A 27,853-nucleotide genomic window follows, 5' to 3' on the forward strand; every position below is an offset into this window, starting at 1 on the left:
ATCCCTTCTCTCTTTTATATCATTGTTCATTGAAACCAGTGCCATTAAACCTGATGGAGTCACTAGAGCTACAAGCAATTAGGTAATTGCTCCTCTCCTATGAGGACAGACTGAAAGAGTTAGGGCTGTTCAGTGTGGAGAAGAGAAGGCTCCGAGGTGACCTTCTTGTGGCCTTTCAATATGTGAAGGGGGCCTACAAGAAAGCTGGGGAGGGACTTTTTAGGATATCAGGTAGTGATAGGACTAGGGGGAATGGAATAAAGCTGGAATTGGGGAGATTCAGGCTGGAAGTGAAGAAGAAGTTCTTCACCATGAGAGTGGTGAGAGCCAGGGAGGTGGCTGGGGTCCCATCCCTGGAGGTGTTTAAGACGAGGCTGGATGAGGCTCTGACCAGCCTGATCTAGTGTGAGGTGTCCCTGGCCATGGCAGGGGGGGTTGGAAGTGGATGATCCTTGTGGTCCCTTCCAACCCTGACTGATTCTATGATTCTATGATTCTAATTATCCCCAGTCACTACTTCCTTAAGTAAACTTCACAGAGGTTTGTGATATTGCCTCATTAAAAGTATTAGTTATCAGGAAATAAACATCACTGTTTAGATAGGTTTAGGTTAAAAGACTGGCTGATACTTGGACTAAGGATCACTGCATGTATATTCCGTTACACAGATAGAAAAAGTCCTTCAAACAACAATCATTTCCTCTTTACTTTCTTAACTGTTGGACTGTGAAGGTCCACTCACCATCATCCATCTGTTTGGAAAGCAGATTGTGACCTCTACTATAAAATATAATCAGAACATGGGACAGAATATCACCACTTCCAGAATCCACTCCACGAGGCTGGCAGCAGCTCTCCATACCATGGAAGAGATTCTGGACTCCCTGATGGGCTCCTCTCCAGTACTGGAGGCAGGAAAGAAGAGTGTGTTAAGGATAAGAAAAGCAAGGCTGCAAAAGGATAATGTAATTCATGTTAGGTGAGCATGTTCAGACCCAGTTGAATACTGCTAACAGAAACATAGCCTCACAGGGTGCTTTGACATAATATGATGATTTGGCAGTATTTTTCACATCATCCCAAAATAGGCATATGATCCACAACAGTCTAGCATTGACCATTTTCTGAAGAAAGAATTGCTGACTCCATAGATGTGTACATGGCCATATAGAGGATTGCATGTTAATCTATTAAGATCGGTTTAAAAGAAGTAGAATGCATTCAGTTGTTCTCAAAATCAATTTACTTCTGAAATACACTGAAAGTTCAAATGATTTTGACTACTCTAAGACAGCAAGAAGCTCACACTGCAACTAAAAAATTTAGTAAAACACATCATCTTGACTCTTTGCATTCTGAATAATAACCAGAGAGGAATTATGCTTTCCATTCTGTAGGAAACAAAAGTGTATATAAAGAGCCATCCTGATTGTTCATCAGATAAAAACACAATGGTGACAAATTAGATTTTTCTGTTTGTAAGAATAAATATATATACAGTAACTATTTGTTAAAATCTTTGCTAACCACATTAATCTATAGTAGTTCCATAACTACTAAAAGATGTACATCTTATGATGTTTCACAATACTCAGTATCTAAACGTCCAATTTCCATTGCTTGCTGAGTGTGCAGCACAATGACAAGTCAACTTCAACATATAACTGAAAATTTGATTAAAAGATAAATGCTGTCTTTACTCTTTCAGAGCAGGAACATGGAAAATTGCAGTATATTTTGTGAAAAAGGAGAAGTTCAAATTCATGCACTCTGAAAATAAGTTAAAGACTTTTTTTTTTTTTTACGTTCTTGCCATAGACAGTGTTTTGGTGTTGCTTGGTTTGCCAAGATACAGAAACATTAAGAGGTTCAATATTAAGAATATTAAACTAAAGATATATTACACTCATTCAAAATTATTTTTCTTTTTTTTTTGGCCTCTAAACCTTTAGTATGGCTTTCTTACACTTAGTGTACCTTGAACTCAAAAAATTAAATTGTTTTATATAATTTTCTTGCATTACAAAATATAAGTCATTCAACAATGTCAATTTCCATACAGTGACAATTTTTAACGAAAATTATGTGACAAAAATCTCCTTTTAACCTTTAATATTTGCTTTTGAAAAGTGGATTTTTTTAAAAACATTGGAATGGTACTCATTGCACCTAAGAAATCTTGAGTCAAGACTTAAACAATTTGACTTACTCAATAATTAATATGTGTCGGAGGCTAAATAGTGACTTTCATTAATGACGTTGCAAAGAATGGGAAAGCACTCTTTTACCTTCAGGGGAAAAAGGCATGATAAATCTGTTCTCCTTATCTTCTTATATTGCTAGCAGACTCCTAATATTGTGGTAAGTAGTAAAACTTGGTTAGAAAAGTTGAAAGATGGGGTAAAATGGTAAGTCATATTTTTTCATGCAGTCTTCTTGTATTGGGGGTGAACAAAACAGAGACTGTGCTGTGTGAGTGAGTGACTTCCCGTTATAATTCTAGCTTTCAGCACTTACACTAGCTCATACATTCTCTTGTGAAAGCATTTGATTAATTTTTTTGGAAGCTCAGAAAGTTTTGGATCAAATACTGCAAACAGTGGACTTCAAGTTACTGAGATTATCATGGTTCTATGCATGCAGTGCACTAAAAGTCTTGTCTATTTATAACAGGGGAATAACTTGTTATCTAGATGCTACATGACTACACTTTGTTTAGGTTTGGCTTTGTCACTTCAAGTTGTATCACACTCATTCCGTGTTTACTACAAGGTAGCAGGATGATGCCACAAAATGTAGAATAAGCAGCTTTATGGCTACATCCATTTATCAAATCTTGCAGGTAGGCCTTTTAACTGTCACTTCCACTCAAAGTGAGGAGTGATTAAGTAGCCCTCACATCTCAAGCATATTAAAAAAAGGCGTAAAAACCACTTAATGATGCCATAGCACTTTGTGAGACTTCTCCAAAGGAGGGGAAGTATCTTCCCAAATAATTTATCGTGAATTCACTGTGAAAAAAAAAAAATCCTTATTAGGAATTTCTGTAGATTTTAATGAGAAAGGGAGAGTTGTTGAAGAAAAATTATTTTCAGCCGTTCTACACTGTGCAACTTTGCAAACTTGGTCCTTCCACTTTAGGTCAAATTATATATGATAGGTCCTAAAGTGTTATCCTTCCTGAAGAAATTATACTTCTGTGGACTTTAAAAGAGGTTTTCTTGCCACATATCAAGTAAGCTTTTTGTAAGTAGAACTGTGTCATTGCAAGAATTTTGCATGTAATGAATCATGATAAATAAAGAAAGTAAGATTGTGAATCCAAATCACCAATATTAATAAAGTAATGAAATAAACTGTGACTTTAGCAGTGTTAAAGATGAATGTAAACACCTCATTGAAAAATAGTTTTATGAGGGAGATACATAAAAGATTGACATATAAATCGTTGTATTATATATAGTGCCATAAATTCTCTTACTAACTACAACAGATCTCTAAGGTCACTACTGACCAATTTAGAAAGTTGTAGGTAGGGAGTGTTTTAAAAATGTACTGAGACAGGGTCACTTGACAGCACTTGCGAAACACAAGAACATAAACCGTGTGTCATGCTGTTGCATTCCTCTACCAGTAAAACCCGGCTTAACACCATAATTAAAAGTTTTAAGCAGAGAGAACTTGGTGCCAATTCAACAGAAAACCTCATTGAGTTTATCTTTCTGAGTGATAAGAACACTTGTTACACAGTGCACTTAAATATGTGTACTGATGTAAGATTTACTCTAAGGCATTTTGAAATGATGGAGTTATCATTTTAACACTTTATTTTTGTAAGTGTGTATCTGTGTGTATGAGTACATAGCTGACAAAGCATGGTGACCTAGTAACTTGTTCCCAAAATAAATCATAGTAAGTTGCAGGGCTAGGCACAACTCTCTTGGTCTTTATCTACAGTCTTCAGACAGGAAATCTATGGGGTTACCTACAAAATGGCCTCAAGATTGGACCCTGTATTAAAAGTCCTCTGACACTGATAAATCTCTGTATTAAGATTATGATTCAACTATAAAAAATTTCAGAGTGGGTTAGAAAACCTTATCTGAATTTTTTTTCCACCTATCCTGTAAAAATACATACATATACATATATATAAGCATATATTGTTCAGTTAATTTCAGACCTTAGGCTTTGAATGTAAACAAACCCAGACCAGTTCTGAATTAATAGGCCTGAGATACAATAACTCACTTTTCTTGATAACAGATGAGAAAGAATGGACGCAATGTTTTGCAACCCCTGGCTCCTCTGATTTTTTTGAAGGGTTTTTTCATACCAGTCAAAACTCAATACAGTTACTGAGTATATAAAACTGCCTAAATATTTCTTGCAGTTGATTCACTTATGAGAAATTTCTAGTATGATATGTAAAACATTAAAAGCTACCTTCTCCACTTGCTAGATAACAGTACAGGTTATATAACCTAACATATAAGATTTTCCATAACAGAAGGAAAAAACAAGGAAGTTTAAATACAAAACAGCCTATATTTAAAGATCCATCAAGGCTGTGTCAGAAGTGACAAAAGATAGGAAAACAGAACGACATTGACATTCTGATCTTAATTCACAAAATTTTAAAATGGCAAATTACAGCACACCTTCTCCTAAACTTCGGGGCTTCACGGTTCCTGCAAGAATGCTGCAAAACCACACAGTGATCAGTTATGTGAAGAGTTAAATACATACCATACATCCATCTAGCTAAAGAATAGCAAACCAAACCATCCTATTCTAGCATCAGAAAGTCACTGAAAATTAATGGGCAAGCAAGTGTGAACAGCACTGAACTTCAGTGAACATTATTGGTAAATTGCCCTCCAAAGAAAGACAAAAGACTGTTTTGATGAAAAAGCTCTATGTGTTTGCTTTCTAAGACATTGAGTATCTTTCCATTTGGAGCTCTGTACCTCATGCCAAACTCACACAAGGCAAGGAACAATGAATCCTACAGTTATTTCTAGAACTCAATTTCCTCAGGTATAGTGTTTACTTTATAACTGGCCTCATCCTTCTCCAGATTGCAGATTTCACAGTAAAATCTGCTGAGCTCACCCATCATGTTTCCAGATATGCTTGTGGCTCTGCAGAGTGAGTAGCTCTGTTCTGTTCTTGCAAAGATTTCAGGCATTTGGGTGACAGGCATTTAGGCATTTGCGCATTTGGCAGCCATACTTCTGAATGTCAAGACTTGATCCTGGCACACAGTAAATGTCCTCTCTTTCAGAGTATTTGGAAGTGCTCCACTCCTTAGTAAAGGGTGCTCATGACCAATCTTCTAAAAGCTGGAAGACAGACACATGAGAAGTAGTGTTTTTGAATTAGGCAGGTGTTTTATCTCCAAATCTTTAAACTATATTTAGCTGTCTACATCCCACTAGAACACTGATTATGAACTTAGTAAATACAAAAATTCCAGCAGAAATTAAATATGTAAGTAGGCTGAAGGTATTGCAACACCTAAAATGCAGACATTTTTGGTGGCATAAAAACAGAAGGTGAAAGAGAGGTGTTTTGGTCCATTTCCTGGTGGATCACTTGCCCTTGTAGGCAAAAAGAAAAAAAAATGCTTCAAAAGGATTCAGAATCGTTTGCCACAAGCTGCTCCAGCTGCTAGTAGTTATAGCACTGATCACAGAGGAAACAGATTTGCTAAAAACTCTACCTCAGAAAGAGGAAGAATTTCCATACTGTGTCTCCTGCAACCCTAGACAGTGGTGGAAGATGGATGCCATAATCACTTTCACCACTACCACTGCTACCCTTTCAGACTCCTGAGATCCTGAATACTGGACCTGTTCTTGGAGGTCACGTAAGCAACGCAAACCCTCAGTGACAAAAATTTGGGTGGCATGTCCAGTCAAGGTCTCAAGGTGTTCAGGAGATGCAGGCCTTAGCCAAAGATGTGTGGGGAGTAAAGAGAATTTAAGACCAAAAATCTAAGCATATATAATTTAGCTATCATCATTAGGGCACTAATTGCCAAGTGCTACTTTTGAGACTATAGATTTGGAATACAGACATCAAAAATGATGAGACTAAACTGCAGCATCTATTTTGCATGCAGGTTTAAACTGCGCCTCATCAGAAATACAAACTGCTTGAAGGCAAATCTGGGCATCACAGGCACAGAAATAAGAAACTCAGTCTGAGCCTATCCGTCATGTGCGTCACTTGCATGGCATTATCTGCAGAGGGGCTCGGCAAAAAATTGTATTGGGGTCTTTTCAGGACACAGTACCACTAGGTGCAGAATTAGGTGTTTGGTGGAGGGAAATTAGGCGTTCACAGTACAGCCTGACAGTGGCAGAAGTGAAACAGACATGAGATGTGAAGGTCTAAGAAGACATTTTCCGAAGCCTGCCCCCCAGCCTGCAGACCACGCATACTGTGGCAGCCACAGCCAAGATGCCTACGAGATACAGTTGTAGTTACCTGTCCTTTCCACAGGTGAACTCCAGGTTCGGTTATTGCACCTTCAGAAACCGGGCCCTATCCACCCTCCTCCCACCTGACACTGGCAGAAAATGCGCCGTCGAAAGTCAACGTACCTTTACAATGTATCATTTAAAGGGAGTCTTACTCTTGAAAGTAGCTAATACCCTCTCCGTAGCCTCTTCCCAAAGACTGAATCCCTCAAGTAAAGCCATCAGGAAAAAAAAGCCTTAAATCACCTCTTATTCAGCAACTGTAACACGGGACGGCTCCGCCCGCACAGACCACGCCACAAGACCCAGCGGCAGTGGGCACAGGGAAAGAATAGCGCAGGTGACTTCAAATGCCTAGAAGCCGCCGCGCCGGCACTCGCCTCAGCCTCTTCGCCTCGCCATCCCTGCCTTCCGGCTGTACGTGCAGCTGCGAAGGAAGGCCTGACACAGCGCAATCTGGGAGGATGAGGAGAGGGCAGGAGGGCGCACGCCCGCTCCGACAGCGGTTCTCGGAGATCACCATTAGGTAGACAGCCTAAGGGCACCTCCGCCGCCTGGCCCCAGCGGCCGCGCCGCTCCACCCGACGAGCCGTTACGATGGGACAGGAAAGGCGAGTTCGGGGCCGCTGCCGGAGGGGGTAGCAGCACACTGCGCCTGCCTCTTTAAGGAGTCGTTGCCCCCTAATTAGCGCGGCTCCCCGGCGGCGCAAGCGGCTGGCGGTGGCCGTGGGAGGGGCGGCAAGCGGGGGCAAGGGCCCCCCCGCACCTTCGCCCCGCGCGGTGGAAGTGGTGGGAGCAGCGGCGGCGCGGCAGCGACAGACGACACCAACCCCACGTTACTTTGATTGACGGCAGAACAAATGTTTCCTCAGTTCGAACGCCAGCTCCGCGGAACACCAGCGGTCTCGAGGCTCCACCTCGGGCGGCGGGCCAACAGCAGCGGAGAGGTAGCCGAAGCCGCCTGATTGGTTTCAAGCCCGCGTGGCGTCAGGGTCCCACGTGGGGGCCGAGCCTGGGCCCGCCTCTTACCCCCATTGCTCCCTCCCTGGTCCGTGTGCACATTTGTTACCGGCGAAATGATGGGCATTAATACAGAACGGCGATTAATGTGCGGCCGCCGCCGATTGGTAGCCGGTGACGCCCTTCATAGGCGGAGCGGCTGAGAGGGCACGCGAAGGGGGCGGGAGGGGAGGGGGCAAGGGCGGGTAGGGCGGTGCCACCGCCGCGGTGCCGCAGTGCCCGACGGGAGGAGAAGTCCTGGGTAGGGCGGCGTGTGGCCAGGGCAGCGAGAGAGGGCGCCGACAGGACTGCGGCTCCCAGGGTGCACCGCGGGCGGTGGCCTTCCGGCTGTCGTGAATATGTATCAGAATGTAAATGACGAACCGCTGCTAAATTTGGTCAAAGAAGTCAACTCGCCAGAGCGTGCTGTGGGAGCGGTGCGGTGGCACGGCAGGGCAGTGCAGGGCCGGGCCGGGCTGAGCTGATCCGATCCAAGCACATCCAAGCACAGCGCAGCGCTCTGCTAGGCGCCGCAGCTGCCGCTACTGCTGCCACTTGCTGTTTCTCAGAGTTGCGAAAGGCGAGGAGGGAAAAAAGAGAGGAAAAAGCCCTCAAACTAACAAACCAACCATAAATAAAGCGGCCCGGCCCGGACCTTCTTTTTCTTCTTTCTCGCCTTTTTTCTTCAAATTTTAATTTTTTAATAGATACAAATAACTAAGCAAACAAAACAAAACAACAACAACAACAACAACAAAACCAACAAAAAAAAAAAAACCCACAACGAAAAAACAGCGGCCGAGCAGCGCTGGTGGAGGAAGATGCGGTCCGGCCGGTAGGAGCGAGAACCAACCCGCCACACAAAAGGGCATCGCACCGTTCCTCCGCGGCAGCAGAACCGCACGAGGCTTCCCCACCGGGGAGCCCCGTACCGTTCCTCTCGGCGCTGGGAGAGCCGCTGGTAGCAGTAAAAGTTTGCAGAAGGGGAGAAAACTGCCGGCGGGGGTCTCTAGCAGAGTCCGTATCGGCGTCGGCAGAGCGGCTTTCTCCGCCCTCCTTCTCGCCCGCCGCCGCACGGGCCTCACTCTCCGCCGGAGCCTTTGGAGCGGCGGCGCTCGGGAGAGCCGGTCGGCGCCGCCCGCTGACCGCCCCCGGGGGATGTGGCAGCGGCCCCCGCGCGCCGCGGACGCCTCCGTCGCCGCCGCGCCTCGTTGCTGTCGGCGGTGCCCCGCCAGCCCCGGGGCGGCGGGGCCGGGGAGTCCCTCCCCGTTGCCGCCGCCGCGCCTGCAGCCCTGATCGCCGCCGCTTCAGCCGCCTGTGTTCCGCGAAGCGGCGTGGATGATCCGCGACCTGAGCAAGATGTACCCGCAGACCCGGCACCCGGTGAGTTGGTGGCAGCGGCCCCGCGGTCAGCGTTCTGGCACGCGCACCACGGAGTTGTAGCCATTTTCTTATTGTTGTCCGCCGCCGCCCTGGGCCAGGCTTGGCTCGGCTCCTCTGAGTTGCTCCCGCCCGGTTCGCGGCGATCCCGGCGCCTGTCCCGCGGCTACGGCCGATGCGAAGAGTCCAAGCGGGCGACGCCTCCTCTTGCAGCGGCCCCGCACCGCCGGCTGCCCCGTCCGGATAGGAGCTCGGGTCGCTTTGGGCATCGTGCCGCTGCCTCCGGGCAGACAGGGGTCTGGAGGGCGGGGGGCATGCGCGTCCACTGGGCAGGGGTCGGAGGGCTGCGGCGGGAGGCAGCGGCGGGTGGAGGGTGGTGGCTCGGTGGGGGGGAGTCGCGGGCGGGCGAGAGGGGGCGATTGAAAGACCCGCTGTTGCTTGCTTGCAGGCTCCTCACCAGCCAGCGCAGCCCTTTAAATTCACGATTTCCGAGTCCTGCGATCGGATTAAGGAGGAGTTTCAGTTTTTGCAGGCTCAGTACCACAGGTAACGCTGCCTACTCTCCCCGAGCCCCGCGCGGGCTCGCCCCCCGCTGCTTCCCACCGCTGCTGCCCGGGGCGGGTGGCGGGGCAGGGGCGCCGGGATCCTCTGGAGAAGTCCGGGAACAGGGCGGACACACCCCATCCGGGAGCTCCTCCGCTGGCCCCTTGGCATCCCGCAACCGCCCCTGGGTCTCAAGAAGCGGGGATTACATGGTCCCTGAGCCGAACGAAGCGAACGGATTTTCTCGTTGTCCCCACGCTTCGGTTTGAGGTTGGGTTGTGTGTTTGTTGTTTTTGGTGGGGTTTATTTTATTGATTTTTTTTTTTTTTTTAACTCCGGGCCGGCGGGGAGAGGGGGTGGTGATGAAAAGAAAATGTGGCTGACTGGGGTCGTCCTCTGCGTTTCTTCAAAATGCTACTCAGAACACGCATCTCGTCTTGGCTCGGCCCCCTCACGCCTTTCATTGACATGTCAAGTGCTGATAACCTGGTATTCAGGCGGTGAGCTATTTCATTATCCTTAGGTAGAAGAGCACAGTGTCCTCAAAGTGACAAGTGTCTTCTGACAGGATTGCTTAGTGGGCTTCTGAAAACACAAAAAAATCATTGGAGGTGTTAATGTTTACCACAGTATTCCTTGAATTATCTACAATATTTTCCTAGTAGTTCTGTCCTTGATAACAAAAACTAACAAAAAAAAATCCGTAAGATTTTGGCTCCTTGATGTGGTAACGCACGTTTGATTCCTCTGTGGGCTGAGCAAAGCAAGAGATGCTTCTAAAGCTCTTTTAAGTAAAAACTCAGAAACTCAAATTACATATTTTTAAGTAGCTTCTCAAGTTTAAGTGTTATAGATGTGAATGCTTGTGTGTTTATTCTACGAAGTAGTGTTTTCTTCTGTTGTTAGAGAAAAAGACTCTTGTGTGCACTATATGCCGTTTGCTTATGAGCTGAGGGTGTTGCACAGTATCTTGAAAGAGGAAAAGTACAAACCCCACCCTAAACTCCCAAGCAAGAGCTGGAATTCATGTTTCTATTTGTGTGTTGCAGAAATGCTTGAAAAGGGGAATAACCTGTTCTCAGAAGAATGTCAGTTTTGTGTTATGAAGTACCCATGCTTTTTTTCCTTTTATGTTTTGAACAGTTTAAAGCTAGAGTGTGAAAAACTGGCCAGTGAAAAGACAGAGATGCAGCGACATTATGTCATGGTAAGCAAGCTGCACGACAAATTAAAAATCTCTATTAGTTTGTATACTGGCACTGAAATATGTTTGAATTGCTGGAGGTGACAAGAAAGATTATAGTCATGCTGCTGTTGTTGAGGTTTCATCAGTTTCCATTATAAATCCTTAGTTGCAGGATTTTATAACTTGTGTGCAGCAGTTAGTTTCCACGTGAAACCTGCTTTTTAACCTTTTAAGCAATTTGAGATATTTCTTCCAAATGCTAGGAGATTACTTGTCAGCCCTCAGAAGCCTTGTACAGCTTTTGTAGTGTACTTGGGGATGATGTTTTAGCTTTTGCTGACTTTGCCCAGTCCACATCATATCTTTCTCAAATGGTTTGAGATATTTTTTTAATGTGATGGGAGTAAGGCAGAATTGTATGTGCATACATAAAACCCCAAAGGCTACTTCCTCAAACTGTTGCACCTGGGCAGCTGGTTCGTTGTTTCACTAAATTCAGAATGGCAGGGATCTGAGCTGTGAAAGAGATTTCCGCAGTGGGTGTAATCTGCCTGGTTAAATAAAGTACATAGGAAGACGTCTCTAAATGCATAATTGCATGATACTGGATCACAGGAACTCCAGAGGTGCTCTTGCCATCTCTTTTCTTGTACATCTATGAAGGATTAGCAGTTTTCCATATGTACATGACAATACTCCTGTATTCTCAAGAAGAGTGAACAACCATGAAAAATTCTTATCTAAGAGTGCAAGCAAACGTGAACGTTCTCAGCTGTCTTTTCCATGGCTGATACGCCTAAGTCTTGGAAATTATTTGATGCTATGTTCCACACTGAACTAAGCTTCCCACAATACTCCAGCACAACAGTTCATATTTAGATTGGTGTATCTGCTTTGGCCCTAAATTTCCATTTTTTTTCATTCCCTGCAATTCAGTTGCAGCTTTTTGTGGTTTTAATTTTAAATATTGAATAACCAGTCTATTAGACATTACTGATTTATATGTATATCTGGCTTCAAGCACATTGGTTGGGTTTTTTGTCATTTATGTGTGCTAGGGAATAAAATTTGCAGCAATTGCACTGTGGCTTTTTTTTTCTGCTTCTAATCTTTAACTCTGGTTGTGATTACTTTTTATGTTTTTGGGTTTTTTTGTCTTTATTTTTGTTTTATTGGTACTCTTTGTAAATTAGGTGTGAAGCAATGTAGATAAAGCAAAAGGCAGAAGCAAAGGTTGCTATGAAATGCTGTTTGGAAAGCCACGAGCTTTTCAAGGCCAAGAAATGTTTTAGATCTGTGTACAGATGATGTGTGAGTCAGTGAATTTTGGAACACTTCACAATTGCGAGATCTAATAGAGTAATTTTCTTCTTTCTTAGTATTATGAGATGTCTTACGGGCTGAATATAGAGATGCATAAACAGGTAGGTAGATAATTTGTTTTGTGTAAGAATGTTCTGTGAAATTTCTCCCATCAGTCTTAAAACAGATGTGCATTCCATTTGACTTGCTTTAATTGCATGCTTGAGTGCATTGGAAATATTTTTGTACTTAATAGGGCTGCAAAACTTACATTTGCGTAGGGTATATGGATTATACTTAAGTTACAGTTTTGCCTACCAGTTGTACATTCATCAGCTGACTTTTCACATGCAATCTCCACATGTGCAAGCGGTCCTGTACTGTACAGAGTGTATGTGAGTAGGTGTGGGTGTAGTATGCGTACCCTTCACATTTGTCTGATGTTGAACCTTTGAAGTTTATTTCTTGGGATGATATCTGCAAAACAAATGCATATTAGGTGTTGAGGGGGTGTTTGTATTTGTTTGTGGAAAAAAGACTGTTCTCTTCAGTTAACCTGGACTGATTTAAGCTGGAGCTACGAAGGCAATTGATGCACAGCCATGTTCCTGTTTCCTTCAGGTTGGTTACTTGGACTTTAGTCCAAAACCAGTGTCTTAGCATGTGAAACATGAAAGAGTAAATGAGCTTTCTGTGAGGATGCTTGGTTTTGTGCCCTGAAGTTTAGCACTTAGGCAGAGATTAGCAGATTAGTCAGATGGAGCATGGTAGTGTAAATCAGAGTTTCTTATTTGGTAATGTGTGTTTTTAACCTTCTTTGGAGGAGAATGAATTAAACAGCTGACCTCTTTTCCAGTGAGGGAGCTTTTTTTATGATGGAGTTTAATACTGACAGCTCATTTTAGCAAACGGTTGAGCAATTTGCCAGCATTGCTGGGGAGTACAAACTGCAGCAATAAAGAAATGGCTGGATGGGAGAAGAAAGACCATCTGAAAATTGGTTTGTATGCATTTCTCTTCAAAGTTAGGGATTTGAAACTTCTCTGAGTTGTGGAAATAGGATTTCTTTATCTTGTTGAGAGCAGACATACAAGTCAAATATTCTTGTAATGTTATTTATTATTTATTATACTTTTGTATTCCATTAGCATCCCAATACCACTGTACTGATTAGGTCCATTTGTGTTAGATGGCATACAAATACAAAGGCAGCAGTATTTCCTACCTCAAAGCATTTTGCCTCTGCATCTTCAAACTTATGGGACTTTGTGCATATGTATGTGTGTTTTATTCAGATGTACTTCTCACAGATACCATGAAGACTCAACAAGTGCGTTAAATAAATGAGTGAGAGGAAAAGGCTGTGATTGCAACTGATTGGGTTGTATATGTGTGGTGACACTGGACCTGATTCAGCACCTTGTGGTGCTGGTGGAAAAACGGGCTATTGACTCTCAGAAATTTTGGGTCTGTTCTCAAATGAATAACCAAATGGTTTCAGGTCCCATTTGAAAACCGACACCAAAACAAAATGGAAAAAACCCCAACAACGCATACCCCCCCTTCCCCCCCAAAAAAAAAAAAACAAAACCCCACAAAAGACACGTTAAAACCTGCCCCAAATCAGTCAAGTACTGGATGTGGAAACAATTTGCAAAGACCAGAGTCCTTACAGGCCACCTATGCAGCAAATCTTGCAGGCATTTGAAAGCAAGCATTGCAGTCAAATTTGCTTACATTTCTAGGTTTTACACCAATTTGTTCTGTGTAGACTCTGTCTGCACGGAATTCTGTGGGACAAAGTCAGCTTGCAAGATGTATAATTAAATTGTTTTAAGTTGTGAAAAAAATACACAGAGAAAGGCCTTTTAATTTCTAAATGGTTTGCTTCATAAATTATATACCTTGTGGTGATGAAGTCGTTAGTGGAAAAAATAAATAGTTTGTTACAATTTATTGTGGGGATTACAAATGACTGGGTTTTAATTAAGCACCTTTTTGACATTACTGTTCAGTGTGTTCAAATGAGTAGTTTAAGTAGCATGCTCTCATGCAAAACACAAATGTTTTGTCAGATGTTGATTCAAATTAGCTGTGGCTAAATTCACTATCATTTTAAAATCTGGTATCAGCTTCATATTTCTCTCCCCTTCTATTGCCACAGTTGTTTTTGTGGTGTTTTTGTTTGTTTGTTTTCTTTTATATTCTTGCTTCAGCAACTGCAGAGTATTTCCCATTTTGATTATTTCATGCGATGCATGCAAAGGTTTTTTTAGTCTTCCACCTTAAACTCCATTTTCTTGCTCTCCCATCTTTGATTTTCACTTGGCTGGAATTGAGTGGTTTACCCTTCTCCCTTTCCTTCCCCCTCTCCTCTCCCCCCCTCCCCCTGCCTGCTTTCTAAATTCAATCATATCAAAAATCCTGAGGGCAGTTTATCACATTATGAAATACAGACAGCCCTGCAAACCACCTACTTATTATATTTTCTTTCTTTTTTTCACTTTAGCACAGGGGCATATCTGTCTTTATTTGTTTTTCTGGGCAGACAGCCTTGGTTCCTCTCAGGTTCTTTTCCAGATGTACTCGCTGGATGCCCTTGTAATGGAAAGCAGGCAATAATGCAGTGAAGTTGCCCTTTGGCGTAATTGGGCCTAGTTCTCAAGATCAGGTTAGGCTTATTCGCTTATTAGATTTGCGTCTCAAAGGGTTCAAGAACAGGACTCCCTGGAGTCCTTGGAAGTACCCCAGTAATTGGTGGCCCTGATATTTGAAACCTTTGTGTATTTTTCTGTGAAAGCTTCTGTTCTTCTTGGCTGCTCCCAGCCACACAGTATTTATTTTTAGAGAATTTTTTCACTGGAACAGAAAATGATGGCTGTGATGGAGTCATGACTCTGTGACTTAGCAAATTGATAAAAGGATAAATGTGCAAAGAGCAGTGGTAGTGAATGTGCCTGTGTGTCTGGGGGGAGAAGACAGGGGAAGAGCATCTCTTTTCCCACCCCTTGTGTGATGCTCATCATCAGTCATCCTGTATGGATTTTGATAGAAGACTATTAAAGTGAAACCCATGGGGAATTCATCATTCTGAAAGGAAAGCTAATGTAATTAGTACCAATTAAAGTACATTTAGTAAATTGGATTTAATCTTAATTAAGCCTGCATAATGTTGCCAATTTTTAACAATTATGTTTGAGAACATAATTAATTTAAATTTTGGTAACTGAGTAAATAGCGTTAGGCTGGTAGAATTAGTGATTTTTTTTTTTTAAAGACATGTGTGCGCTATGTTGTGACGTAGTGTTATAGCCTAAAATACTAAGCTAATTTTTGACATTCTGTACTAGTACAATAGAGACTCGAGATAGACACATTCTGGGAAATGAGTTGTGGGGTTTTGTATTATGATATGAATAGATACTTCCATGGCGGTATTAATTTAACATTAATGCAAACATGAACATTTGAATGCAGTCCGAAGATGCTAATTTCTTAATAAGCTGCCTTTTAAATATGTGTTTGTAAGTGGCTCATCTCATAACTTATGAATGAATAGCTGACGTGCTGCTCTGTGATTCAAATATACTGTTGGTACTTGGTGGTGGTCATTTGGCTTAATTTCTGAAATTAGGCTGTTTTACTGTTATGGTAAACAGTTTATTCAAATTGCTGTAATCAAATATGCTTGCTGAAGGTTTTAATTCAGCATTGTAATTATCGCTTAAAATAAATGTCTTTATTTAGCTACAGACAACAGATATTTGTGAATGGGACTGATGGAAAGCATGAATAGAATACAGCATTTACTTTTTACTTTGATTATATCTTTTTGAAGGTATCTGTAAATTCTGAGTCGCTCTTTGGTTAGACCTCTGTCTTTGAAATAGTTCACATGCAAGAGCATTGGATTTCAGCATTTTTAAAGAAAATTCAGGCCTTGTAAGAAGGTGGGTATTAAAAAATAAATTAAATGACTTTTAAGATCACAGTGATAGAAAAAAAAGAGTCCAATCCATGTACATTTTATTGCAAGACTTGGGCAAAAACCATTTGAGTCCTGCTAAAATATTAATTGGCTAGAAATGAAAGGGCTCTGCTAGCTGATAGGATATCATAATCATAGCTGTAGTAGTCGATGGTAAATGATGATAAATGGCATTAGGAACCTTTTAGCAAACTGTAATAAGTATGACGAGGGAAGCGGTATGGATTTGCATTATATCTGATACCCTCTAGTACCAAGTGGATTGCCAATACTGCTTGTTTAGCATTTTCTAAGGGCAATAGGATATTGATTCCTGACTTACAAGGAACGGCTCTATTTTCACCATTGAAAAGCATTGCAGGTTGTTAAGAAGAAATTGACTTGAAGAGGCCTGACTGCTGCCCATCATGAAGCAAATAAAGTAAAACTGCCGAAGCATAGTGGAGCAGCGAGATGGGGCCCTCAGCAATTTGTTGCTATTAATTTACCGTGCTCGACAGCAAATCAATCGGCATCTACTTCATCTGCTGGAGAAAATGCTGTCCAGGGCAGATAAAAGGCCCTGCGTGGTACAGGGAATAGACTGGATTGGCCAGATGGAGGCTGTAGTTAATGTGTAAATAAGTGAAATCGAGGCCACTGTTGCCGAGAAAGCTGTTTTTAATTAGGTTGGGGCTTTAAAGTAAGATATTTAAGAAAGTAGTATGGAGAGTATGGGGAGATTTATTGCTGACTGAGTTAATATATGGGCTGTACAACAGCCCAGCCTTGAGTCTGCTTGCTTTTTAAGCCTTAATAAATTATTTTGGTAAAAGGGTAAAGATGGCAATCAATTTGTTTAATTTAGGGCAGACTTTTGAATATTTTTCATCTTCATAGCCATAAAACACATTTACAGCAGAAATATATGTCTTTTCTTTTTTGGTAATGGTTTTAGCTATGCTTGAATGTGTGTACATGCATGTATGCACAAGGTTTTTTTAACATGTTCCATAGTTAACTGCATATTATCTTCCATTTGAAGAATAGCTGGAGAGCTAGCTAAAATTACACTGGCTGAATTTATTCTCCATTATAAACGGAAGGAAAGATTTAATAGAGATACAGGCAGTGGGTAGTCAGAAGCGAACTGGAAAAACTTAAAAATGAGAGAGATTAGACGTGAAATTTTGAAGACTGCAGTGCACATAGGACTATTAAAGGGGAAGAGAAAAACAAGTGGCTTTTCCACCAAGGTTGCAAAATGTAAAAAATAGACTGTCAAATCAGTTTGACAACTAGGATTGTTTGTTCCAGTGTTGGGTTATTTAGTCTTCGAAGCCAGCAGAAAAGCTTATGGAAAGTTAGAAAATATATTGCTCTGCAGTTAAACCAGAAACCTATTATTTGATAATAACTGCTAAGTTCTGAAACAAGACCGTGTGCTTTCTTTTGCTTATGATACAGCTAATAGCCATTCTGTGGAGAGGTCCTTTTAATTACTGGGAAGTTCGTTGTTGCCACTTCCACAAATTACTGTTGAAAACAGTCTTTTACCACTGCATCTGCAGGGTAACATGCATAAGGACCGGAACTTCCGTTCACCCTGATTTCAGTGTTCATAAGTAAAGCAAAGTGTAGTTTTCTCCCACTTGTTTTAGCAATTTAGACATATGCTTAAGATACAGGAAGTAGCAAAACATGTTGAGCAAATTTTTAAATTAAGCCATAGACTCTGTAGAGGACAGTCTTTTGCCAGTATAGACAGTCCTTAAACATAAAAGCATTTTGAAAGTTGCTAATTGCTGTGATGCTGCGTCACTGGTTGTATTAATCTATAAGCCATCTTGTAATTATGAAGGGGGCCAGTGGTGACCATGTGGTTAGGGCTAACACCTTACCCTATTACAAAAAAAATGCAAGTAACTTTGGTGATTGCAGTAAAGGACACAGTTTTGATGAGAACTCCCGTCTCCTCTTAGGCAACATTAAGGGAGAGGAAAGGCAAAGGGAGCTGCCTCTCTTCCACCTGGTGCTGTGCTGGCTCTTTGGGTCAGATGGTGTGTCTGGAAATACAACTCCAGCATAAGGCTCCTATGGAATAGTCAGAACTTGCTACCGACTGTGAAGAGGAAAACTCTGTCATAGTTTTCTATTTAATAATTTTTGCATGATTTTGTATGGTGAGATTTCCCTACTTTTTGGGGTCAGAATAGAAATGCTGAGGTGGTTCAGTGCAGGAAAAAAATGTTACTTAGCAGATGGGTTTCAAAGCGAAGCACGGGAATGCTGGGACACCCTAATTTTACATGTGCATTGTGTATGCGCATTGTGGTGCAGGTTTTACCTGTACACTGATCTCATCACCAATTTTCCCAGAAGAGCTCTTTCAGTGCAGAAAATACACATTGGGAAAGTAGAATTAAGACTGCAGAGATGATTGTAAACCTGGTTTGAAAACGTTTGACTGCTTGGCTTGGCAACTAAAATAACTTTAAACATAAAGCAGGCTTTAGGCATGTGAAATGAGTGCCATTGTAAGCTCTTTCAGGCAAGGATTCTGATTTTGGGTTATGTTAGAAAAAGTGAAGTGAATGCTCACATCCACAGATCACACTCTGTACTGTGGACTTGGTGCATTAAAGCTGGGAAACAGATTTTGTGACTCTTAACACCAAGGCTGTGAAATGTTGACGATTCAGAATTGTCTATTTGGTCTTAACGTTTTTTTTTTCAGTTTGTATTTGGTGGTGTTTTTTTTTTTTTATGATGTGATGTAGTATTTGTGGGCATAATAGAGAACTGAGTTTATCACAGGTGTGGACCAGTTTGTCAACAATGTGATTGTAATTGTTACAGAAGTCTGCAGACTGAGCACATCTGTTGCCACTGACTTTCAGAAAACCTATTTAGCCACAAGGTGCAGAGGGAACTGAACAAAGATGATAATACACAGGATGTACAAACTCATATATGAGCTAACATGATGACAGCATACTCAAAGCCAAATCTATCTGTACTCAAGAAATGATATTCTGTGAAAGAAATTAAATGTTTGAATTAAAAATTATTTTTTACTTTAAAATAAAAAAGTACGAAAGTTTTAAACAAAGGGACAAAGAGGTATTCATATTTGTGTGTTTTAACAATTTATGTCTTTGTTGAAGACATAAGGTACCAGCACTTAGAGTACTTCTGTATGCTTTTTTCCTTGATACCGTGTATCTTAGTAATTGTACAAACTGTAGCTCAGTGTAGCTGGAAGCATTTTGGCATGTCAAAAGCAGGTATCTGTAACTTTAAAAAAAAATTAAAATATAACTCAAATATGTCACAAATAGTAAATGGAACTCTAAATAGTGATTTCTTGGCTGTGTGGATAGGATTTAAACATAAACAATCATCTTTCCTGGTCCAGGACAGGATGTAATGCTCTGGTATTGAACACTGCGATATTATGCCTAAGACATTTAAATGTACAAATGTCAGGTAAGTCAAAGTTATAGTCCCCACAGTAAGCTTGAATTGGTCTCTTTATGATTATGTATTTTTGTGGTATACTATATTGCCAAGTCTAGATGTTAAATCATGCCAGTCCCCAGAAAATCATGAGATTGGCTTAAAATTAATCACAAATTTAAAGATAATATTTTTTTAATTTCCCTTCTAATTCTAAGCTGTCAAGTTCTGCTTGGTTCATGCTGCTTAGTTTTTCCTCTAGTATGCTTTCGTAACAGTTTTTTTTTTTGCAGGAAAGCAGTGAAATGTGCCAACTTTCATGATAAAGTCAAGGGAGCTGGGTATGAGATACAGCTGGCAATTTTTGTCATGATTTCCTGTTCTTTGAAAATATGTGAGGTGGTACTGTTTTAAAAATAATACCAAATTTAAAATACATATGTATTCATTCTACAATTGCTTGTTATGCTTTTGTGTATGTAAGTATCATAATATGGCACAAATATTCTGGTCACAATTCCCTTTTCTGTGTTAGAAGGAGAGGGAATACAGGATATAGTTTTGAGTGGAGGTCCTCTAACTTAGGCTCTCTTTTGGTGTGCTTAATTGGTTTTTCTGCAGGACCTTATACTGCCAGAATTTTCTGACATTTACTGGATGAGTTTTAACTTCTTCAAAAGAGAAAGACCTTTCTCTGTTATGTTTGGAGTGTGGAACATTTGCAGTAAGAACATGTGCTTTTCTTCTGTATTTGCTTGGAAACCTTAGCAGAGTATCTCACAGATGAGCAGAAGTCAAAATCTATCTCTTTCGTGCTATGGAGAATCTACATAACAATAGGTCCTGTTGCTCGATTTTGTTTGGTGTGTGTCATGTGTACTGTGCGCATACTGTGTATCATCAAGAGTACTTAATTAAAAAAAATAAACAACACCACCACCCTTCTCTTGTGTTTGCTCTGTTTAAGCTTATGTGCATGGCTTTTCCTACTGTCAGTTGTTTGGAGAATTTACAAACACAAAAAATCCCCTCTGGTGCCACCTGGCATACCCCAGAGAGAAGTGATTGCCTTAGGATGGAGTAGCACTGCATAAAGGGCATGGTGAGCCTGCCTCCGAAACATCGCCCAGGTTTCATTTACAGGCATAGCCAGTGATGCAGGTTTACTATGGCAGAAGAGTGCTTTGGAAAGCAAACGGTTGCCTTTTGCCTTTTCTGGCTTTGAAACCAAATTCAACAAATGAAAACAGGGCAAGGGCAACACATGCTCTCTGCAAATAGTTAATAAAACATTGTGCTATTTGTAGGTAGTGACAGGAAATGCTGTTGAAATGTAACACGATTTTAAACTCAAGAACAACAGCAGAAAGGTCTGCTCTGGGTCTGTTGTGTCCTCAAGGCAGAGAGCTTCCTCGAAACTCATGATGGGATATTACAACAACAGGTTTAGCAAGCAGTGTGGGAAGAAGAGGAAACTTGAAGCTGTCTGAGTGGCATAGTGATTCTTAGGTCCCCCTTGCAGCAGCGGGGAGGAGGCTTATGTAATGGTGTATGTACCTCAGTGTTTGGAAAGTCTGGGTTGCAGGATGTTCTCTTTGAGAGTTGCTTAACGACTAAAGCTATCATTTGCCAGAGTAATGTGACAGCATTATTTAAAATTAATCATAATGCAAAGTAGAGTGAGTTTTTAGCTGGGATTTGAGGGAAAAGGCATTTTTGTACCTTATTTTCTTTCTCATGTCTCTTTGCTTCTTGGAAGGAGAGGTGTAACGTCATTTTCACTTATTCTGTGTTGGCTAACTGAGGACATCTAGTTTAAAATATTCAGATATCCAGTTAACTTACCTATCTCCGTAACTTTGTTTTGGTGCTCAACTAGTTGCACTTGACTCAAATTTTACCTTTTAAAAGCATGGGGAAAGCGGAGCAATCATTGAGGAAAGTTTCTGTCTTAGACAATCACTTTTCCCCATTTCTATGCTTTCACAGGAATGAGTAAGGAGTTTTCAGCCATGCCTTATAGCAGAAACACTTCCAGATTTCATTTTTAAAATAGTGTTGTTTTCCTATTAAGCTTTCCTATCAATGAGTGCAAGGGAGACAAAATAATAGTGCAGCCCAGCTAAGGCTTGGAGAAGGGAGTGTTCTTAAATCTGTCAGTGGTGTCCATGTCTTTTCAGGAAGGCCACTTCTGTGGGGTCGTGCAGGGCCAGGTTTCTGTCAATAGCCCTGGTGGTGTCTGACCAGCTCCCTGTCTGCCTTGAGAGATCCTTCTTTGGGTTTGAGGTAGAGAATCCACCTCCTAGCTACTTGACAGTCCAGTAGCCAGTGGCAGTGTGAACCTTGCATAGGTATTTAAATCTTGTAGATGAGAGCCCTGAGAATACTGAATGAATACATATTTGCTGTGAAGGGAAGAGAACTTCCTCTAACCTGTATCTGCTGTGTAATGAGGTCCAGCAGTGCCTTAACTGTTATAGGACTTCCTTTGTTCTTATGTCCTAGAGGTTACCAGGAGATTATTCTACAGATACTGTAGTTGCCCTCCTGCCTGCTGCTCTGTTAATTGCATTTGGAGATAAAAGCTGGAAATAGAGAGTGGCTGGTCTTGTGATAACATTCAAAGAAATAAAAAACAAACAGGATAAGGTCAAAGCTACCTGCAACACTTAAGCTAGATTTTTCGTTTGAGGGAAGAGGCAGGGAATGAGGAATGATTGGAATAAGCTCATTTTTTCTTCTTCATGTCTCCTATTTCCCTGCAATACCATTCACTCTGTATGTCAACCACACACTTTCACAGTGCCCCATTTGAAAGATGGTGCTATGCTGATGTGTAGGAGACAGTTAGCTACAACACCTCTGCTGTCTGTAATTTTATAAAGCATACAACTAGATACAAAGTAGGTGCCTCCTCTTAAAATATCAATCTATAGTGTTTGAATAGCACAAGATTGTTAAGACTTTGTGTATAAAATACACAAAGTTTGTGTCAATGTGTTAACAAAGGATGATTATATATTTTATTATACTCAATTTAACCAGTAGGCTTTCTGTCCTAATTGCAGAAAGCTGTTGCAGTCTGGGCACATTGTCTATTTACAATTTTTATCAGTATTTATCAGTATTCAGGTCGTATCCTGAATAACTACAACAACAAAATCCAAGCATTGATGAGTTTCTTGCTAATTTGTTACTCTAAAACTTTACTGATACAAGAGATGCCTTCTCCAAATGTCAAAAGACTTTTTATGTCAGTTATGTGTTATGTAATTGTCTTTATGTAAATATGGAGGTGTAACTTTGAAAAGTAAATTACTTATAAGCTCTTAGTTTAATTCATTCAACAGTGACATTCCTGTTTCCTTTGAATCTCTCTGCTTTTCATGTACATCTAGAAATGGCTGTTAAGGTCATCATCATCAAGCTAATAATGTATCTTTAAACAGGGACAACATGAGGAGAAAGACATTTTCTGTGACAAGACACTTAGTTCTTTTCCCCTTCACAACGTTCCTTAGTTTATCTCTACAGATTCGTGACACCTAAGTATGCATCCTGTTTCAGTTGTTCTTAGCTGAAGAAAAAGTCTTAGAATTCTGTGTCTGGTGCATCCTTCAAATTTCTGACAAATGGTTTGTTTCTGACATTTTCTCTAAATCTACACTTGACTGAGGATGACAATTGTTCTTGGGTTTGATCATGTAGATAGAGATGTAAAGAGCAACAGCACCAGGGGATTGTACAAGAGAGCCCCTGTGAGCATATGTGTGGGTGGGGGTTTTTTTCTGGGTTGTTGTTTTTTTTTTTTTCCTGAGGTTGTAGGTCTCCACTCAAAGACATGTTTTCTAACATGTATATGTGATACATTTCAGCCTTGCTATTAGGCATTTTCAAAATCTACCTCTGTAGAAGGACATAGACTTCCTTTTACAGGTATAAACCTCAAGCTTTCTTGCATATGCAACATTTTTTTTTTCAAATCTGCCTTCAGCCGTAGGGAGATGTAAGCTGTGTGAATGTACAAAATTATGATATTTTGTCCTTTGTTGCTGTTTACTTGGCTATGTTTTCTACCTGAACATCAGGTGTGTATTTCTTCTAAAGCATTGATTTTTAACAAGTCTTTTTGTGTGAGTGAGAATAATTCTGGGATAATCCTAGTTTACACATTTCCAAAGAAAAATGCCGCTGTAAGTATACACTGTGTTAAGTGTCATGAGGTTTGTTTAAGCCTGCAACAGAACCTGGAGAACCTGAAAATCTCTAGACACTGAAAATACCTCTCTGTATGAGAAGTGAAGCACAAAGTGCACGGATGAGGGTGAAAAGAAGCTGCTAGGGTTTGAGACTCGGGGATTCACACGTAAGTTGTTGGACTATGCTGTCAAGGTCTTCCTGTGAGACCTCAGACAAGCTGCTTTGACTGCTGTCTGCAGTGAGATAAGAGCCAGGCTATGGGTGGGGTGCTTTTATGCCACTGGGCTGTAGGGCCAGCTGAATGATGGCAAAGTGATGCTTGTGGTGTGTGTGGCAAGTTACATGATTTAGCTGAGAGCTGAAGAAATTCAGTACTTTTAGAGGGTAACTCATAGAGAAATGTTGTGGTTATGGGTGTATCTATGTGTGTCAGTGTGGGCTGAAGTTCCCCCTGCCCACCGACAATAACCAGGCTAGCTCAGTCTGGAAGCAAATGAAAGCTGTATTTACAAGGAGAATCTACAATCTATGATGAAATGCAATGAATATGTACAAATATACAAAATTCACAACATTTACAAATATATACAATCAACTGAAAAACACAACCAAGCTCCCTTTGCTTCCCCCCAAAGGGGACTTTTCCCAAGAGGCCTCTCTCTCTCCCAGGTGCCACCTCCCCCCAGACCCCCCTGGCAGAAAGCAGAGTTAGCTAAAGCAGAAAGTTGTTAACTTAGCTCGCCAAGGTCAGTGTGTTATCTTCGGCCACAAGAGAAGAAGAAAACAGCAACCAGACACTCCAGCAAGCTGCCCCCACTGCAGAATGCAGAGTGCAGACTTTGTTTTGGGTAATAGTTCTTAAACATTTCTATCTATCCAATGGTAGTGTTTAGAACAATCATTATTTTGCTTTCTTACACCCAATAGTGACTTATTTACACTCTTTCACTTTCTCTGCTTGAACTTTGCAAGGGAAAATTAAAAAGACGGTTTCAAACCATCACACTATGACTGCTTGAAGGCTGAGACATCGAAATTGTTGCTGCCAGGACATGCTGCCTTGGCTTGGTGGTCTCAGAAACACTTTTTGAAAGGTGGCACCTAATTTTTTTTTAAAGTTTAAGCATAGTGTGGATTTTTCTTAACCAAACCAACCAACCAGCCAAAACCCAAATCCAGAACAAATCTCTACCCTTCCCTCAAAAAAAAAAAAAAAAAAATCACCCCGAAAAACCCCAAAACAAAACCCACAAAAAAACCCTGAAGAAAACAACAGTCTTGGCTTATCTTAGTTTACCTACTTTTCTACTAGTGAGAGTGATGTTTGGGGACTTTGCTTCTCCAATGGAAAAATTGTATTTCCTTCTCAGGTTTCACATCCTATTAGACAGGATGTTCTTGTAGGATGTGGGAAGAAGTAAAGAAAGAATTGAAGTAATGTATGTAATGCTCTGATTAAACTTTTTAACCACTAAGCTATTACACATAATTCTACCTGTTCTCCACGCCCTTGTTTTATTATCTTTTTTAATTTTGATGTGCTGCTGCTATATTGTTTGTGGGAATAAATTTTGCCAGTGGTTCTCAATTCTCTGGGGGACATGGGTGGAGAAGCATTGAACTGAAGGAGTTTCAGAAGATGGATGTTTGCAGGGCTTAGTTGTGAGCTGCATGCCAAAACCCTTGGACTAGACATGCCAAAGACATTTCTTGATGTGTCTGTCCAGGATGCTTAGCAAGGTTCATAGGGACCCTCAGTGCTGGAGGTGGAGACTCCTATGCATTTCTGATGACTTTAGGCTCTGTGTCATTCCTGAGTGGAGAGACAAAGGGAGTGAAGATTATGGTTTGGGATTTTAATGCCTAAATTCTTAGGGTTCTCTAGCGTTTGTATTTGATGTGCCTTTTATTTTTAAGATGCAAAAGTACATTTATGTATCTACAGGTATAGGTAGGTGCCCCTTGTGATTAGGAATTCTTGAATATCTTGAGCATTTGACTGTTAATGACTTTTAGTCTGAATTACATGTCTAGTACATTTAGGCATCTTTAAAAATCCTGTTACATACCTTCTGGAGACTTCACCTCTGGCTTTCACTGCTTTGGTTCCATGGGAAGTGGAAGTAATACCACAGAAGAGTTTTTGTAAAGGAATATGTTAAGAAATGGAAGGTGAGATAGTACTGCAAAGTGGCTGTGTTTATCTCTAGATTGTAAGATTGTTTGGTGCCTAATGCCTTTTCCCAGGACAGCTTTGTCCTCCTCTTGCTATGCGAATTCTTCTGTCTTTTCCATCCCAGCTGCAATTAGCATGCTTCAGTGATGTACTTTCCAGCAGTAATTCAGTCAATGCTTTGATTTGTGTTAAGGAAGTTTGCCTTTGGTAATCTGTTTTAGCCTCTGTTCTCTACTGGAAAATGGAATACTCACATTTTATAACCTTAGTGGGATTTTTTGGGGAAAGCCGAAACAAACTTTCTTAATTTGTGGTAGCATGTCCCTGCCTTCTTCCTGCATGGCCAAACCATGGCAAATGTCAGAGCTGAGTCTTATTTCTGCGTGTGCAGTTGTTGCAGCACAGTAAGATCTTGACTCTCTGGTACAAGCAATTGTATATAATTGTATATGTGTATAAATAAGGGAAAATACAGAGTTGGTTCAACCTTGATTTGCCTCCTGGCTTCATGCTCAATTAGTCTGAGGTGGGATCTTGCTGTAGCTCTTAAGTTACTAGTTTCTCAGTCTCTTTTTAACCTTGTTTGCATTTTTACTTCCTCATTTAGACAAGCCCGTTTCTCAAATTCATTGCAGAGATTGGAGGAAGATAATGACAATGTGAGTTATCAAAAAATGAGGCAAACCAGCATTATTCACCAGTGAGGATCACAACTTTGGTTGAATCTTCTCACCTTAGCATATCAATGCGCAACATGTGTGAGAAGCTATCAACGTAATTTTGAGCACAAATGCAAAGTGGACTTCAGAAATTACATACTAGTCTGAGGGCTGTTTTCAACATAATAGAGGAGAAAGGTTTGATACCTGGGGCTCTCCACTGAAACACTGTGGTAGTTTTGGTCAAGTGGTGGTGTTTGGATGATTAAGTAGTTCATGTTCTCTATCTGAGTGTCACTTTGCTGCTACCTTTCATGGCTGCCCTTTCCCAGAAGAGTGCCAATTCTGGTGACATAACATCTGTGAATTTAGCAAGTCTATAATATCTCATTCTAGCTTAGTCAGTAGAGCTGGAGAAAGCCTAATTTACAGCCATATCAAATGAGACATAGATTCTGCAGTAGATATTGAGTGTAATTTTCTGTTGCTTTGGGCTGCTTTGGCAGAAAATGGCATCTGTTTTTAAAACTTTTCTCAAAGGTACAGAGTTAAAGTGTTTTTTGGTGCATGTGGATGATGTTCAAGGGTATGACAAATACTCACAGTTGTTTTAACCACCATTGAACAAACTCGCTTGTGTCCTGCTAACTGAGGAGTCAGCAACTTCTTGTGCAGTTCTGCAGCTACTTTAAGGCAACTTCAGTTTTGATTTGATGAGCAGAAGTTATATTGGGGGGCATAAAGTCATTGTATCCCTTGTTTATGACTGTTTAATATTAAACTTTTTCTCTGTTCTCTTTCCTTTGCTTTTGCCTGTACAACATGGTGTCTTACAGTAGTGAAAACAAATTAACTTAATAAAAAAATCAGTCATATTGAAATGCCTTTCCTTTATATCAAAGATTAGTATTTTCCAACTTAGTCTTTTATCTTCACTGAAGCTCATACAACAGAAAAACATTATCACATATATTTCCTTTACAGGTCCTCCCAGCTTTTTGTGTTATCTTATGTGAAAAACAGGCAGTGATTATATACAAAGAGGTTTGCAAACAGCCAGTGATTTTAAGGTTTCTGTTCATGTATTCTGGCAAATTTATAATGAAAACAGAATAGCACAAGTCTTTAATTTTCTTGGGAAGCTCCTGTTAGGAAAATGAATTATTGTAATAGTTGTGCAAAACAGATTCTCATGAACTAAACCAGCTACAGCCTTTTTTATATCTCAATGGCTAAAAATGTTAGGATTTGAATATTTTTTTGTAGAAATGCTTGCCTGAAACCTTTTGATTAAAAGGATGGAAAGATTGCAGACCTAGCAAATTAAATAAGAAATTAAGAAGCCCAGAGACTGAATTTTGGTAAACCATAGATCTACTTCATGGCAGAAAGCCAGAGATCCATTAAAAAAAAAAATCAAAGCAAACAACCCCTCCCAACAAAACTACACAAGAAACAGACATGGAAGTGTGATTTTACTGTCTATCTTGTGGT

At 40.9% G+C, this 27,853-nt stretch overlaps 1 protein-coding gene across 9 annotated transcripts in view; it reads left to right on the top strand.

Moving 5' to 3' along the window:
• Positions 1 to 8,825: 8,825 nt before the first annotated feature.
• Positions 8,826 to 27,853, top strand: part of LOC128979218 (transducin-like enhancer protein 4) — a 99,929-nt gene continuing 80,901 nt past the window's right edge. For all 9 annotated transcript variants that reach the window (XM_054397394.1, XM_054397393.1, XM_054397400.1 and 6 more), the window contains exons 1-4: positions 8,826 to 8,870; positions 9,316 to 9,413; positions 10,554 to 10,617; positions 11,976 to 12,020. In XM_054397394.1, coding sequence (XP_054253369.1) covers positions 8,826 to 8,870; positions 9,316 to 9,413; positions 10,554 to 10,617; positions 11,976 to 12,020 — 252 coding nt within the window. The remainder of the gene's footprint in view (positions 8,871 to 9,315; positions 9,414 to 10,553; positions 10,618 to 11,975; positions 12,021 to 27,853) is intronic.

This window comes from Indicator indicator, chromosome Z (genome assembly GCF_027791375.1).
Source record: "Indicator indicator isolate 239-I01 chromosome Z, UM_Iind_1.1, whole genome shotgun sequence".
Taxonomy (NCBI): Eukaryota; Metazoa; Chordata; class Aves; order Piciformes; family Indicatoridae; genus Indicator; species Indicator indicator.